Source organism: Rattus rattus, chromosome 16 (genome assembly GCF_011064425.1).
Source record: "Rattus rattus isolate New Zealand chromosome 16, Rrattus_CSIRO_v1, whole genome shotgun sequence".
NCBI classification, from domain to species: domain Eukaryota; kingdom Metazoa; phylum Chordata; class Mammalia; order Rodentia; family Muridae; genus Rattus; species Rattus rattus.
The window spans coordinates 32520158-32535563 of NC_046169.1; the positions used below are offsets into that span (position 1 = coordinate 32520158).

At 47.4% G+C, this 15406-nt stretch overlaps 1 protein-coding gene across 2 annotated transcripts in view; it reads right to left on the minus strand.

Moving 5' to 3' along the window:
* Nucleotides 1-15406, minus strand: part of Hectd4 (HECT domain E3 ubiquitin protein ligase 4) — a 150667-nt gene that overhangs the window by 70754 nt on the left and 64507 nt on the right. Inside the window, exons 13-21 of one of the 2 annotated variants that reach the window (XM_032886787.1) lie at nt 15079-15224; nt 12260-12330; nt 10360-10465; nt 9413-9533; nt 8725-8847; nt 6217-6341; nt 4443-4596; nt 3463-3563; nt 1914-2112 (exon numbers count right to left, since the gene is read on the minus strand). In XM_032886787.1, coding sequence (XP_032742678.1) covers nt 1914-2112; nt 3463-3563; nt 4443-4596; nt 6217-6341; nt 8725-8847; nt 9413-9533; nt 10360-10465; nt 12260-12330; nt 15079-15224 — 1146 coding nt within the window. Of the gene's footprint in view, nt 1-1913; nt 2113-3462; nt 3564-4442; nt 4597-6216; nt 6342-8718; nt 8848-9412; nt 9534-10359; nt 10466-12259; nt 12331-15078; nt 15225-15406 lie in introns of both variants that reach the window. The other variant, XM_032886788.1, reaches the window with a different exon arrangement.

Consider the following 15406-nt stretch of genomic DNA (forward strand, 5'->3'; position numbering starts at 1 on the left):
TAATAGATCCTCATCTCAGTCTAGCTGGTGTACATCTGGAGGCCATCAGCCACAGTATTTATAAGGCAGTCCAAGAAAAATAACGACTGAAATTATCGACAGGCACAGTCCTCCGATTTTCAAACCTTGGTTGTCACAGGGACACGAAAGCCTGACAGGTCACACTGGCGGCTGTGTGCATATCTCTCAGATAGCTATTTCCATCCTACTCATCGGAACTCATTAGCAACAGGTGCAGTTTGGCCCCTTAAGTCCTCCCCCACAGTAATGCAGTGAGCTAATACAGGCAGGCTCTAATACCTAATACAAAGTAAAAGCATCAAAATGAATAAATAAGGATTTAAAAATGCAACAAAGTGAAAACAAGCCACACATTCTTACAATGTTGCTTAATGGCATAAAGAAATGACACAAACGTAGGTCAGGAAGGCGGCTGCTGCTCCTAGGGACAATTTTCATCTGTTAATACTATTCTCCCATCACCCAGTTATATCTAATTGGCTGATTTGTTTATTATTAAATCTGTGCTTGCATGGCATATGTGCATGGGGTATTGTATGCCAGGGCCCATGTGGGGAGGCCAGAGGACAACTCTGGGGACGCATGTGAGGCTTTAGGCTTATGCTGCAGGAGCCTTACCTACTGAGCCATCTGGCCCTCACTGGCTGCTTCTATCCTAGAGGAGAGTGGCAGCTCATGTCATTCAAGTGTGTGCCGAGGACACAGCGCTCCGGCTTCTGTAACTAGCAATCCTGAGGGCCCAGCACATCGATGCACCTGGCAGCCAAGCCAGGATGGGAAAGCTACATCTTCAACTCGGGATGCTCGGCAGCTTGGAGCTCTTCCTTTTGGACCTCTTGCTGACACCAGCCAGGGACCACGGGGAAAATCAATACACTTTTGTCTCTGGGGGAAGCCTCCTTGCGCATCATAATCATAATGTCTGCAGCAGGCACAACTCAGTACGTATCAGAAGAGGCAAATTATCACTTTCTAAAGAAAGAACCCTGACACCAACTAAAGGGGTGACAGCTGCTTGCACATGAGGCACGGCAGACACTGCCTGGACTGAGGAGGCAAAGGAGAGCCAGAGCTAGGCTCCATGAAGCATTTTAGCTCCAGGCTAAGGTGAGTTTTCTGGACATGTTTTCAACTCCTCCATACATCTGAGGTGCTTTCCTCTCCTAAAGTCTAACAAGGAGGAGGATTGACATCTGGTTCTGTGTCACCATCTCACATCTCAAGGCAGGTGTGGCTAAGTTACCTTTAACCCCAAAGCCTCCCTTGATGAGATTAAGACATTTGTCTTCACTGTTTCCAACAGGCAGAGACGACGTGCGACTACCAGCAGCAGCACAGCATGTGTGGCACTAGACTATGTGTTCTTTCATCAGCCTCCCCTCATGACTCCAATTCAGTAGCAACAGAGAAAACCCTGCCTTTTCTGAATGGACATTAAGCCACCAGTTGGAAACCGCTCTTCCTCAAAATCAATGTAAGTGCCTGAGACAACAGCACAGAAGAAAAGCAAGCCAGACCCAGGCATATCCGAACCCTTCTAAAAGCCAGCCTCTTCCACAGGACACAAGGGCAGTGAGACGTTTGCAGATCAACAGTGTCACACATCTACACCACTCTCAAGAGGGAAGGCGGAGGCAGCAGAATCACTAGAAGTCCTGTGTCCAAGGGCTAAGCTCATGGACACTTAAAGACACAGCGTCCACACGCCTACAGCACTGCTGTCAGACAGAGGTCAGGCTCTTCTGCTTCCTCAGTCTACCCGCTACAAAGCACTGTCTGAGGGGAGTCTCCTGAGAGGGCCCCAAGGCAGAAATTAGTGAGAAATGATGACCAGTGCAAAGGAAAATAAGAAGCAGCCAAGTCGAGACACAGTGACGACGGCTCCCGCTTACTTTGTCATAGTCGTACTGTGACGAGCATCTGGTGTCAAATCGTAGATAGAGGCAGCGAGCTCCTGGGATATGAACAGTCTCCTTAAACTTATAGTTGTCTCTGACAGGGTGTACTGTTTCCACGGTCTTCCCAGCAGCCCACGGGGCAGGGATCTTTAAGCCGGTGAGAAAGCCTGGCTCTTCCTTTTCTTCTAGCATTCTAAAACCAGAGGAAGAGAAAGCAGTGCAGCTTAGGAAGGAGAACAAACCAAAGCAAACCTGGAACTCAGAGCCCAAGTGAAGAAACCCGTCCTCAACTTCCCACAGCACCGGCACGGCAGCGCTCTACCATGGGGGCTCGCAGCAGCAAGAGGCGGCGTCTGAGCACGCTCGGTCAGATTTCTTATTTCCTGTTAGTGGGCATCACATACTTCTCACACACCAGTGCAGAGCACCACAGTGCACTTCCTACTTCTTCAAGAGATGCACAACAATAGGCCTCACTAACGCCTGTCACATGTCACTAGGGCAGGACATCAGGCTGGGCTGCTTTCCCCCACCCCACCGTCTCAGTGAACACGAGTTTCCAGCTCTTTCCAGTGAAATTTCACTCAGGAGAGGTGACTGTGAACCCCCTTCTCCATTCTCATCGAGTTTGCAAGAACTCCAGAGCCTCAGGCTGTAGAACACAAACTTAAAATCTGGACCTGGCTGCATGAGGTCACTTCCTTTGCTTCAGCCTTGCTACAGAGTTGTCCTGATGCCAGCGACTCACTGTTAAGACGCCCAGCACTAGGGGGGCATGTGCTGGAGGCTCAGGATTCAAGGACTGCCTGAGCTTCTACACAGGGAAGCTTCTGCCCTGCAGTTCCAGCTCCATGAGAGGCTGGAGTCTGCATCACTTGATCCCCTACCTCCTTACAAACAAGAAAGCCAGGCCAGGCTGGAGAGATGGCTCAGTGGTTAAGAGCACCGACTGCTCTTCCAGAGGTCCTGAGTTCAAATCTCAGCAACCACATGGTGGCTCACAACCATCTGTAATGGGATCCGATGCCCTCTTCTGGTGTGTCTGAAGACAGCGACAGTGTACTCATATATAATAAATAAATAAATCTTTAAAAAGAAAGCCAGGTCAGGTGTGGTAGTGTACACCATCAAACTCGGTACTCAGAAGGCAGAAGCAGGCAGACCTCTCTGAGTCTGAAACCAATCTGTGTGCACAGACTGTATCTATGCAGACTACACAGTGAGAGCCTCTCTAAAAACAAAACAAAAACCTCACAGCTGCAATAGAAACCAACACACACACACACACACACACACACACACCAAAATTAATCTACCAATCTCAATCTTTCTTGCATGCCCACTATAACAAAAGAGTTTCAAGTCAATTTTGAATGGTTTAATTCACTTAAAGGGTCTAACTTGTCCCTATAAATTTAAAATAATCTTGTAGCTGGCTATGAAATTCTGGCCCTGAAGTATTTTCTTTCCCAGTTAGCTAGCCCTAGTTAAAGAGTTGCTGTTGTAAAAAGAATGCAAGGCTCTCACCGAATGCACACATTACCTCTCATCAGGGAAAAGCCTGCACTTCTGGTCTGAGGTGCCACATGGGGAACAGCCCACCTCAGCAAACACCGGACACTGGGTTTTAAGCAGCAAGGCCGTCTAAAACATAAACCATCAGTGTGTCTGTTTTGTTTGTTTGTTTTAACTTGCGTTTTTTTATTAGTTATTTATTTACATTCAAATGTCCCCCTTCCCAGTCTCCCTCCACAACCTCCCCAACTCATTCACCCTCCCCTTTGCCTCTAAGCGGGTGCTCCCCCACTCACCCACCCTCTCCCTCCTCACCTATCTAGCATCCCCCTACGCTCGGGCACCAAGCCTCCATAGAACCAAGGGCTCCCCTTCCACTGATGCCAGCTAAGCCATCCTCTGCTACATATGGAGCTGGAGCCACGGCCCCTCCCATACTCTTTCAGCATCTCACTAAGACAGATGCGGACTCACAGCCAACCATTGGACTAAGCCCAGGGACCCCAGTGGAAGAGTTAGGGGCGGGACTGAAGGAGCTGAAGGGGATTGCAACCCCATAGAAGAACAACAATGTCAATTAACCAGACCCCCAGAGCTCCCAGGGACTAATCTCTGTGTCTTACCCAAGCAGCTCCAGATATGAACTTGCAGGCCACACTCACAGTCCCTGCCGCCGTCCTTCTCTCAGAAATGCCCACTAGAGAAGCCACATCCCTTCCCCCCTCCTGCACTTTACTCTCTGCAGGCAAGAACTCAGGACACTGGAGGTACAGTAGGCTGTCAGTGCTGACACTGGCACTTTCACAGCTAGTCAGCCATCAACACTCGCTAGACCACAGCCACTTAAGTCACATAAACAACTAAAATCTAGTCCCTGGACACACGACTTTGTATTTTAGACTTGAAGGTATTCTCGGTTCTTATAAAGGATTGGCTGTGTGTATAGTGCTCTCTACCCCACCCTCATGGCAGTAGCTGAGAGCTGGTCAGTGGACTACGGGGCCCCACCTGGCTGGTGTACAGCACCAGTTGCACGAGCTGAGGCATCAAGGCGTCGGCCATGGTTAGGGTCTGTAGATTGGGGTGCATCAGGGAGGTCAGCAACACCGGAAGGAGGTGACCAAGCATAGTGGCCTTGGTAACTTGCTCCAAGCCTTTTAACCTAGGAGTTCAGGAAAGGACACATCCTAAGCACGTTCATGCATGAGAGCAGCCATCATTGTGGGCCTGGCCCATGCTCTTCAACATTCCCTCTTTAAACTAGTCAGTTCTCTCCAAACCTCACCACTGGGGGAGAGGAGAAGGCGTTTTAGTCCACAGCACGTTTCTCCAGGCCTCTCTCGGCCATTCATAAATGGGTCCTGAAGTGCTGTGACTTCTAAGTGCTTGGTGCCCTTCCCGGGCTCTGGGCTCTGGGCTGAGTCTGAAAGGAGGGGGAAGGCTACAAAGTGGAAGGGCCTGCTCACCCTCCGGGACCTCCACTCCTGGGTAGCAACTGAGGTCATGTGCATCACATGAGCAGGCAGATTTGTTTAAATAATTGTTATGGTGGTAAAATATGCCTAACATAATTTATTATCCTAGCTATGTTGAAGCATACATTTTAGGGTTAGAATAATGTACAACCATTATTACTGTCCATCTTTCTAACTCTCTTTATCCTGTAAAACCCTAATTCTACACCTGCTCGGTGATAACTCTCCCCTCTGGCCTCAATAACTACCATTCGACTTTCTCTATGTATGAATCTGACTACTAAATATGTGTGTTTTAAATTAGTCTTTAAAGCCACTTGCTTAATACTGCGTTACTCTGCTGCGAGGATCGCGAGTTCTCCAGTTACTGAGGGGACTGGTGTTACACCCCACCTACTCCCACACATTGTGAGTAGGGAACAAACATCGTCACAGGTCCTGGTGCAATTCCTCCCTGGGTTCTAGTGGTCCCATCTGCCATCTACTAACGGGCACCACCCGAGACACACGATAGACACACTGAGGCAAAGACTGCAGCAGGCTCACATTAGGTCACTATATCTCAGTGTCCAAATTCTAAGAACCCAGTGTATAACATCTTGAGCAAGCCTGGCAGAGGAAGGGCTGCTACCGTGGAAGAGACTCCCTCCCCTACAGGCCCTGCCTCTGAAGAGTCAACGTGAGCCAATGCTGAGACGCTGTGACAGTGCCATCTTCTGCACAGCAGACGATCACTTGTGCCACTAGGTCACTTCCTCCCCAAAGGAACTCAGGCCAGCTCTAAGGCAGGCGGGTGAAAGGCAAATCTGAGTGGGAGTCATGGCGCACACCTTTAATTCCAGGACTCGGGAGGCAGAGGTAAGTGGATCTCTGTGAGTTCAAGCCTGGTCTTCATAGTGAGTCCCAGGACAGCTAGGCTATGTAGAGAGACACTGCCTTGAAAATGAATGAGTGAATGAATGAATGAAATGAGAGAGAGAGGAAGGAAGGAAGTAAAAAAGGAAGGAAAAACTGAAAAGGAAAGGAAAGGAAAGGAAAGGAAAGGAAAGGAAAGGAAAGGAAAGGAAAGGAAAGGAAAGGAAGCAAGGCCGATTTGAACCCGATGACCACACTGGAGGCCAGGTTGCCTAGCAGACCCTTGCTCACACTAGGTCTCATCTAAAGGCGCAGGGGAGTGGACCACTGCCCTTGGTTTTGCAATACTGTCTCAACCCCTTCTTGCAGACACGTGTGGACGGTAGATGATCACGAGGTGCACTCTAAAGGCTCTCACTTGACAAGCTGCAGCTGGCAATCCCCATGCTCACCTCTGCTCTCGGTCAGGCATGTCACTGTTGATGAGGGCAGTGGTGACCTGCTGCAACATTTCCAGTACCTCATCACATCCAGTCAGGACCTGGGTGGCAAGAGCCAAAATACTGGTCTTTAACTCCTAGGCAGAAGAGACCATAAGATTAGTTTCCAGCCTTGTGATGAGAGATGCACACTCACAGAGACAACATGACGCCATGCTTATTCAACGACACATTTCCAGATGAAGTGATGTGGCCAGTAGAAGCCCAGGGCAGTGAGCTCCTCTTGGGTGGCAGGTAGGAATTTGATTTGGGAGGCCAGAGTCTGGAGTGCAGCTAGAAATACGCAGTATTTCACAGGGAGAGCACTGGGTGCCTAGCAGCAAGGCTTAGCTCCCGTCCGTCCCATCCAGCATGAGAGCGCTCCTGGAGGCCCAGACGCTGCCCGGGTGGAGGACTGTCTTGGGAGTTCTGAGCACAGCTAAAGAGAAAACACAACAGTGAAAAGCGCACGGACAGGCGGCGAGTGAGATGAGACAAACCACAGCACGCTCGCACCAGCATACGGTGGCTTTGTCCTAGTGGCTTAGCCTAGCACACGTGAAACGCACTGCGTCGGGAAGCCCAGCTAAGCAGCAGCAGCTATGGGCTACTGAACAGAAAAGAGTGGCACAGACTTTCTGAGAGTGCAAACAAGGCAACAGCCCTAACCTTTCAGTTCATCGCTATTTTCTGATTTAAAAAAAAAATACATGTAGTGAACTATCTCTACATAGCATCTGTGGGTCTTGATTTTCTTGGAAATGCCAGACCCCCTAGCCCAGAACACCTAACCCATTCTGCCTATGGCAAGAGTCTTTCTATATATGTATATAATTTTTTTCTTTTTTTTCTTAATTTTGTTTGTTTGTTTGTTTGACACAAAGTTTCTCTGAGTAGCCCTGGCTATCTTGGAACTCATTCTGTAGACCAGGCAGGCTTCGAAATCTTTTAGGAAACTCAGACTGGACAAGTGACACACGCAGGACTGGCAGTTACTGCCAAGGCTATGGCCTCCTAAGCCGGATTTTCAGGGTGGTCAAGTCAGAGAGTTCATACCAATCTCTAATTCCCGCAAAAACGATTACTTTTCACTTTATTTTACTCGATACTGTGTCCTATGTACCCAGACTAGCTCTGAACTTACTGTGCACCGACCAGACGATGAGCTCCAGAGCCAATGCTCCTACTTCTGCCTCGAAGGCCAGGGATTACAGACGCCCGTCACTATATCAGGCTTTCGATATTTTCACTGAAAAGTTGGGGTTTTTTTGGGGTTCTTGTTTTGTTTTTTTTTTTTTTGTTTTTTTTTTTGGTTCTTTTTTTCGGAGCTGGGGATCGAACCCAGGGCCTTGCACTTCCTAGGCAAGCACTCTACCACTGAGCTAAATCCCCAACCCCTTTTGTTTTGTTTTAAATAAGGGTCTCACTATGTAGTCTTGGTAGGTTTAGAACTCACTATGTAGACCAACCTGGCCTCAAATTCAAAGAGATCCACCTGCCTTTGTCTCTTGAAAGCTAAGATTAGACTCATGTACCACGATGCACAGCTCCAATTTAATTTTTTTTAATTTCTGTATATGTACATGAGCCTACACGAGTTTATGTGTACCACAGTGTGCGGGTACCTATGGATTCCAGAAGAGGGTCAGAGCCACTGGAACTGGAGTTACTGATGGCTGTGGGCTGCCCTGCGTACTGGGGACTGAAGCTAGGTCCTCGGCAAGAGCAGTCTTGACTGTGGAGGTTAGGAGAGACCGTCGAGAGTTGCCCTCTCATTCCACGTGGGTCTCAGGATCTCACGCTTAGCAGCAAGCACCGCTGAGCCATCTTACTGCTCGCACACTGCTTCAGGCTGGCCTAGAACATACTAGGTAGCCCAGGCTGACCTTTGATTTTCCATAATCCTTCTGGCTCAGCCTCTCAAGTCCTGGGATTAAGGGTATATGCCACTAGCTCTCAAAGATGAAAATGTTAACAGCAATGCAAATGAGGTCCCTGACTATCTGTCAGAATTACAACAACCACTGCTATAAAAACATCTGTGCAGGGCCATATTATCATATGCAAACAAATGACTGAGTTTACACAGATGCTAACTTTTTAAAAATAGTAACAGAAAATTAAATTAACTATATGACTAGAAATTATTCATCTAAAGAGTAAATTTATCATTTTAAGCTATTTAGGTAAAAAAATAAAATCATCCAAATATTGGAAGTGGTCAGAATGGAATGCTCTCAGACTGACTTTAAGGTGTAATGAGATCACTTATGAGTGCCAGACTTATAATTCTTGCAAAACAAAAAGAAACAAAGCACAGAGACCACCAGAGCATACGACAACACATCATGAGAGTCACAAACATGCAAGCACCGGACGACGACGAAGCAATGAGCAGCCTCAGAGTGAACTTCACAACACACAGAACTCAGCAGCTGTGGAGAAAGCGCCTTGGAAATAAAGCTTGGTGTTTACCTGTACCTTCAATGTCTCTCCCTGCAAGGAGCTGTCACTGTCCTCATTGTCATCAGGCTTAATCAAAACAGTGTTACTGAGAAGGTGATTCTGAACCGCCATCAGATAGCGCAGGCAGGAGGATGCAGCCTTAACACAAAGAAGGACACTAAGTGACTCCCTGTGACTGAAAGGACCTATACCCCTCATGCTTTTAAAAGACATCCATCAGAGAAGCAAAAGAGGAAGAAACACACATGAGAGAGAGTCCAGGGTTTCTTGTGGAGTTATGGACGCAGGACTGTGAGTGCAGGCTCTGATGCTCACTGGCCTTCCTGCCCTCCACACATGGCCCCACTGCCTCTCTGAGACTGACTCAGCACTCATCCCTTAGCATCTCACTCACATCTCCACAGCGCACGCCACCCCACCCCTTCAGGAACCTCTCAGTTCCCTTCCCACCAGCCTCTGAAACATACTGCTTAAAACCCAGGAAATTCACAGAGGAAACTCCACTACAAAACCCCAAAATTCCATATTCACAGTCAGGCAACTGACACTGGACAGCAGCCTCAGGAAGGATGGTCTCTGCCTTTTCTCCCTCTTAGGAAAGTTCTCGGAGCGGACTTGCCCACATGTACATTTCTGGGGAAGCCAGTCATCCACAGACTTGGCTGAGAGGAGACAACACTCCCTTAGTAAGGTCCTCACTTACAGGCACCGTTGAAAGGAGCTTCTGGAAATCATCCTTGGAGACTGTCTGGCACTTGGTGATGAGGATACAGGATTCTCGCACAACAATCTTCAGGATGTAGTGTAAGAGCTCGTCATTGAGTCTTGAAAACATGGAAGCATACACAGTACAGTTGCTATGAGACAGTCAGGAAGCTAATCACTGTCAGCGAGTCAAACTAAACCAAACACACCACAAACCAAAATGGTGCCCTACCTCCTACTTCAAGTATTTTAGAAGTAAATACAAGAAAAAAAAAAAAAAAACCAAAAAACCAAAAAACCAAAGGCTACTATGTAGCCTTTAACTCCTAACTCTAGTAACTCTGGCACACAGCTTCTTTCACAGGAGCAAGCCAGCTGCCCATGAGACTTCCCTCACCATCACTTCTGCTGAGGACATTGCCAGGCCCCAGACACTTCCCACTCACCACACTGAAACAAGTCGCCTCAGCTCTTAGGACAGCTGCAGGGTTCACTACATCTCAGTGGGCCCAGAACTTAGTTTCAACATGCTGGTCACCTTATTAGCTATAGCAGGAAACTGATGACCAAACACATTTACATGTAAGTTATCACTTAGAGAAAAGGCTAGTCGTGGCCAACACAGTAGATGTGCTATGTCTGAATGAGAATGTCCCCCTAGGAGTGGGCATTTGCTGGTACTGCTTGGAGAGGCCTTAGTGGTGCAGCCTTGCTGGAGGACGAGTGTCCTGGGAGCAGGCTCTGAGAACTAAAGTTTTGTACCACTTCGAGCTCATAATTTCTGCTTCCCAGCCTGTCATCACACCTGCTGCTTGCAGCCAAGCCTCCTCACCAGGATGCAACCTTATCCTTTGGAAACTGCAAAGTCCAAATAAATCACTTCTTCTGAAGCTGCTCTTGGGGGCGGGTCTAGTTGGCCACAGAGAGAGAACTAGCAGGCCTCACCTGTAGTGATCATCCTCATCGCTGCCGAACCGGTTGTTCTGAAGCTGCTCTGCTAGGTTGGTGAGAATCACATCCCGAAGCTGGGAGAGTCCACTGTTTCTCTCTCCTGATACAGGACAAAAAGCCATAAGTGACCCTGGCAACAGAACTTAGAGAAGCCTTTTCTCTAACTGGGCTGTGCTTCCAGCATCAGGAAGGCTGGGGCAGGAGGGCTGCTACAAGTTCAAGGTCAACTTGGAACGATGTCTTAACAAACGGCACCTCCTGCTCAAAGAAAACTGATGTTACTTTAAGAAAGTTTCCAAAAAAATAGATGGAGGACAGCCTAGGACCACAACCTAGGACCACGGAGTTTAGACTCAAGCAAATAGCAGCAAAACGGCCCCATAGCCCAGGCTCCGCTTTGGCCAGGACATCTGCTGTGTATTGGTGGTGTATTATAAAGTGCTGTGGCTTCTTGCTTCCTTAGATCAGTGCTGTTAAACACTGAGTGTTCTTACCATGTCTGCTGTTGCTGTTGTTCAGTCTAAATTAAAACACGTGTTCAAATAAATGAAAAACCAAGCAAACACACACACACCCTGGGGAGAAATCCTCACAAAATTGTTTTTGGTGGTTGTTTCTCTTGTTGGAGACAGGGTGTGGACACCCCAGGATGATCTGTCCTCTCTATACGCTGAGGATGGCATGGGGTTCCTTGTCATCCTGCTTCTACGTAGCTCCTGAGTGCTGCAGGTATAGGCATGTACCACCGTGCTAGAGTGAGAAGTCGTATATTTTTAAATGTGAGAAACATCTATATTCCAGATTCCAGAGTCAGGACATAGGAAGAGGAAAAAAGCTTAAAAACACTTGAATCACGGCTCCTGCTTCCACCCTGAAGTGTGGGCCGCTGTGCACACATCTGCTGCTGTTATTTTTTTCAGTGACAGGAGGAGACTAGCAACTCTTGTACGGTAAGCAAACATTTTATCCATGGACTCCAGCCACAGCTTTTTTAAGATGTATTTTATGTGTGCTTTGCCTAGATGTGTGCATGTGCCTCGTATGCATGCCCGGTGCCGGCAAAGGTCAGAAGAGGGCATCAGATGCCCTAAAGCTGGAGTCATAGATGTTTGTGAGCCTCCATGTGGGTGCTGGGAACCAAACCAAAGTCTCCTGAAGGAACAGCCAATGATCTTAGCTACTGCGCCATCTCTCCAGCCCCACATACACACTTTTTCAAGTATGCTGACTAACAGGAAGAAAACGAGAAGCCCTGTAACAGTGCAGCAGTTTCCTGAAGAACAGGAAAGAATAGCATATTCAGCTACTCAGAAGGCTGAGGAAAACTGAACATTCAAAGCTCGTGTGGGAAACTCAGTGATACTCTTTTCTCTCTCTCAAAGGGAACAGGAGAGACAGAACAGTGATTCCCACATGGAGTGCTAACACCTTCTATAACTCCAATTTCAGGGAATTTAACAATGTCTTCTGGCATTCCATGGGGACTGCAGGTGTGTAGTACCCAGATACACATGCAGATAAAACAATTAGGATACAGAATATAAATAAACTGTTTCCCAAGTTAAAAAGGGGGAGAGATGGCTCAGTGGTTAAGAGCACTGACTGCTCTTCCAGAGGTCCTGAGTTCAAATCCCAGGAAAGACATGGTGGCTCACAACCATCTGTAATGGGATCCGATACCCTCTTCTGGTGTGTCTGAAGATAGTAACAGTGTACTCATATATATAAAATAAATATTTATTAAAAGGGGGTGGTGGAATACAATCAGTGGCAGAGTAAATGCTTAGTACACTCAAAGCCCTAGGTTGAATTCTTAATAATACACAGACACACAGACAGACAGACAGACACACACACACACACATACACAGAGTTGTTCAAAGAAAATCCTCACCTTCTGTTAAGACCAGCTTAAGTAAGTTATTGATTTCCGTTTCACCTGGGTATAAAATATTTAAGCCAGAGCTGAAATGACAGGAATGTCAGCAAGTTAAAAAAAATCTAGAAAATACAAACTCTAGCTATTTGAGTTTCTGTTAAAGATACCAGTCTGGCCAGACACAGTGGTATGCACTGTAACCCCAGCTCTTGAGAGACTGAGAGATGAGTGTGTCATCTCAAGTTCAAGGCCAGCCCGCGTTATGTACAGGAGGACGCTGACCTTTACCTTCCCCACCCCAGGAGCTGAGACTTAAATTCACCAACATGATGTACTCCAGTCACTTCTCCGATAAGAGAGGTCTTTCCCATCTTTGGCCTGTGAATTACCAAAATGGTAATGTATGTCACACTCCATGAAGAACCAGTGAAAGAGAGTTTGAGAGCTATGAAAAGTCAATGCTGACAAGCCAATTAGACATGCAGGTTGTGCCACAATCATGTGGCACAGAGAATTCCTGTTCTCAGTTTTTTGAGAAGCCTGGAAGAACTGGGTGAAAAATGTCATCAGAGACTTGCAGATTTAGTACATAGCCTAAATATGTCCTGTGTCCCATGCACTTAAAAAGCCATCACAAAGACAGCACAACACTACCTGACTCCAGGGGTCTTTGCCTGCACCACATTTCATTTATTGCTTTAATGCTCACCAGGAAGTAGCTCAAAACACAGCCCCAAACCCTGCCCTCTGCACCCATTCCTGCCAGAGCACGCTTATGAGCCAACCATTGCAGTCTCCAGGGCCTCTAATCTACACGTGGTCATCTCACAGCTTTACTTCTATGAAAGTGAAAATGGATGGAAATAAAATAAACAATCAGAACAACACTGAGGCCGTCTGAAGTATAGAATGCACTTGAGGCCAGCCTGGTATGTATAGTGGTAGATATAGTGAGGGCCACACAGTAAGATTCTGTCTCAAAAATTAATTCATTAATTAATATTAATTGATAGCTGGGCATGAGGGCGCATACCTGTAATTCCAGAAACTGAAAGACTGAGGTAAAAGGATCTCAAGCTCCAGGTCAGTCTAGCTACATCAGTCCCAAAACCTACCACCATCATCACCACCACCACCACCACCACCACCACCACCACCACCACCACCACCACCACCACCACTACCACCAAAAACAAAAGAATATGCCCTCCCCAAAGCCATAACAAAACAACAAAATCCTCACTAGGCCACAGACTCTAAGTTCCCCAGTGAGGAGGCTGAGAGGACAGACCATTGAATCAAATGCTTGCTCTGAAAGAACAGGACCTGAGTTCCCATTCCAGAAGCCACTGGAAAAGCTGGACCCAGCGAAAACACCCCAAACCCCAGTGGTGGCAGGTGGAGCCTAGAGAGTTCCTAGGGCTAGCTGGCCAATAATCTAGCCAACTGGTAAGGGCCTGGTTCCATGGAGACCTTGCCTCAAAAGATAAGACAGAGAAGTCAACACTGACCTCTGCCATAGACACACATTCAAAAATCTGATTTTGTTTTTAAAGATTTTATTTATTTAATGTAAATTAGTACACTGTAGCTGCCTTCAGACACACCAAAAGAGGGCATCAGATCCCATCACAGATGGCCGTGAGCCACCATGTGGTTGCTGGGAATTGAACTCAGGACCTCTGGAAGAGCAGTCAGTGCTCTTAACCTCTGAGCCATCTCTCCCGCCCTCAAAAATATGTTTTAAGAAAAAAAATCACTATTGAGGTTTTGTTGTTGTTTTTGTTTGTGTTTGTTTGTTTTCAGACAAAGTCGCTGTATAGCTCTAGCTGGTTTGGAACTCACTTACGTAGGTCACACTGGCATTGAATTCACAGAGCCTGGCCTGCCTCTGCTTCAAAAGTGCTGGGATTAAAGATGTGTGCTGCTATGCCCAGCTCAAAATGATTTAAAAAAAACCCCATTACTATTGTTAGTATTAGTGTGTGTGTGTGTGTGTGTGTGTGTGTGTGTGTGTGTGTGTGATGTGACTGCAGGTATCCATGTGTATGACTGGAGGTCAAAGGACAACCCTCAGGAGTTGATTCTCTCCTCCTGCAGTGGGGATTAGAGGATTAAACTCAGGTCTCATCTTGCTTGGGTGTAAGTGATTTTTCTCACTGAGCCATCTCAGCAACCACACAAGAAGATCCTGAACAGCTGACAAGGACTAGCACAACTAAGCACTGTCCTACATCAGCCTACGAGTCACCAAGCACCTGAGGAGACAGAAGTCACAGCCAATGTGAATGGCAGAGCAAACTCTAGACACTCGGGCTGCTCACGGCAAAGCATGCTCCCAAGCCACCTCACACTTGAACGGACCGGCTGTGTAACTACATTCACAGCCCTTGCGAGAGCTGTGCTCGGCAGGTGCAGCTGATGCCCGCCTTTAATCCCGGCACTCAGGACGCTGAGGCAGGCAGATCTCTAAGTTCGAGGGCAGCCTTGTCTATAGAATTACAGAATTCTGGGCTGCACAGAGAAACCTTGTCTCAGAGAGAGAGAGAGAGAGAGAGAGAGAGAGAGAGAGAGAGAGAGTGTGTGTGTGTGTGTGTGTGTGTGTGTGTGTGTGTGTGTGTGTGTGTGTGTGTGTGTGTGTATGAGTTTTGCTTTTGTTTTCTTTTCACATATGAGACACCAGAGTGGGCTGCCTTTGGTGCTGGGGGAAATGCTTTTCAGCTGGTGAGGTCCAGACTCCAGATGGGCTGAGCTATGCAGCTTCAACCTGCAGAGAGGGCCCCGTTACAGTACCTACTTTGCAGGGACACTAAGAAAACCCATCTGCTGTTTACCTGATAGCAAGACAGACCTCCTTCTGAATTTCAGGACAGATTTGATCCTTTGGTGCCATCAACAACTGCCAAAGAAGCAATCCTGACCGCCGAATGATGTCGCGGTTCCTTTCAGTTTGTGGGCTGAAGAAAAATTTAAACACCACCTACAGAAACATAACGGGCAGAGCTCAGTGTGCTCACTTCGCCAGGGTAAACCAGCGCTCTGAGGGAAAGCACATGGAGCTTACAAAGAGATAAGCAGGTCTGTTTTCTACTCCATTCTTCTACTGCACAACCGCACAGAGCAAATACCTTTCACACACTGACAGCAAGAGCTACACAGCAC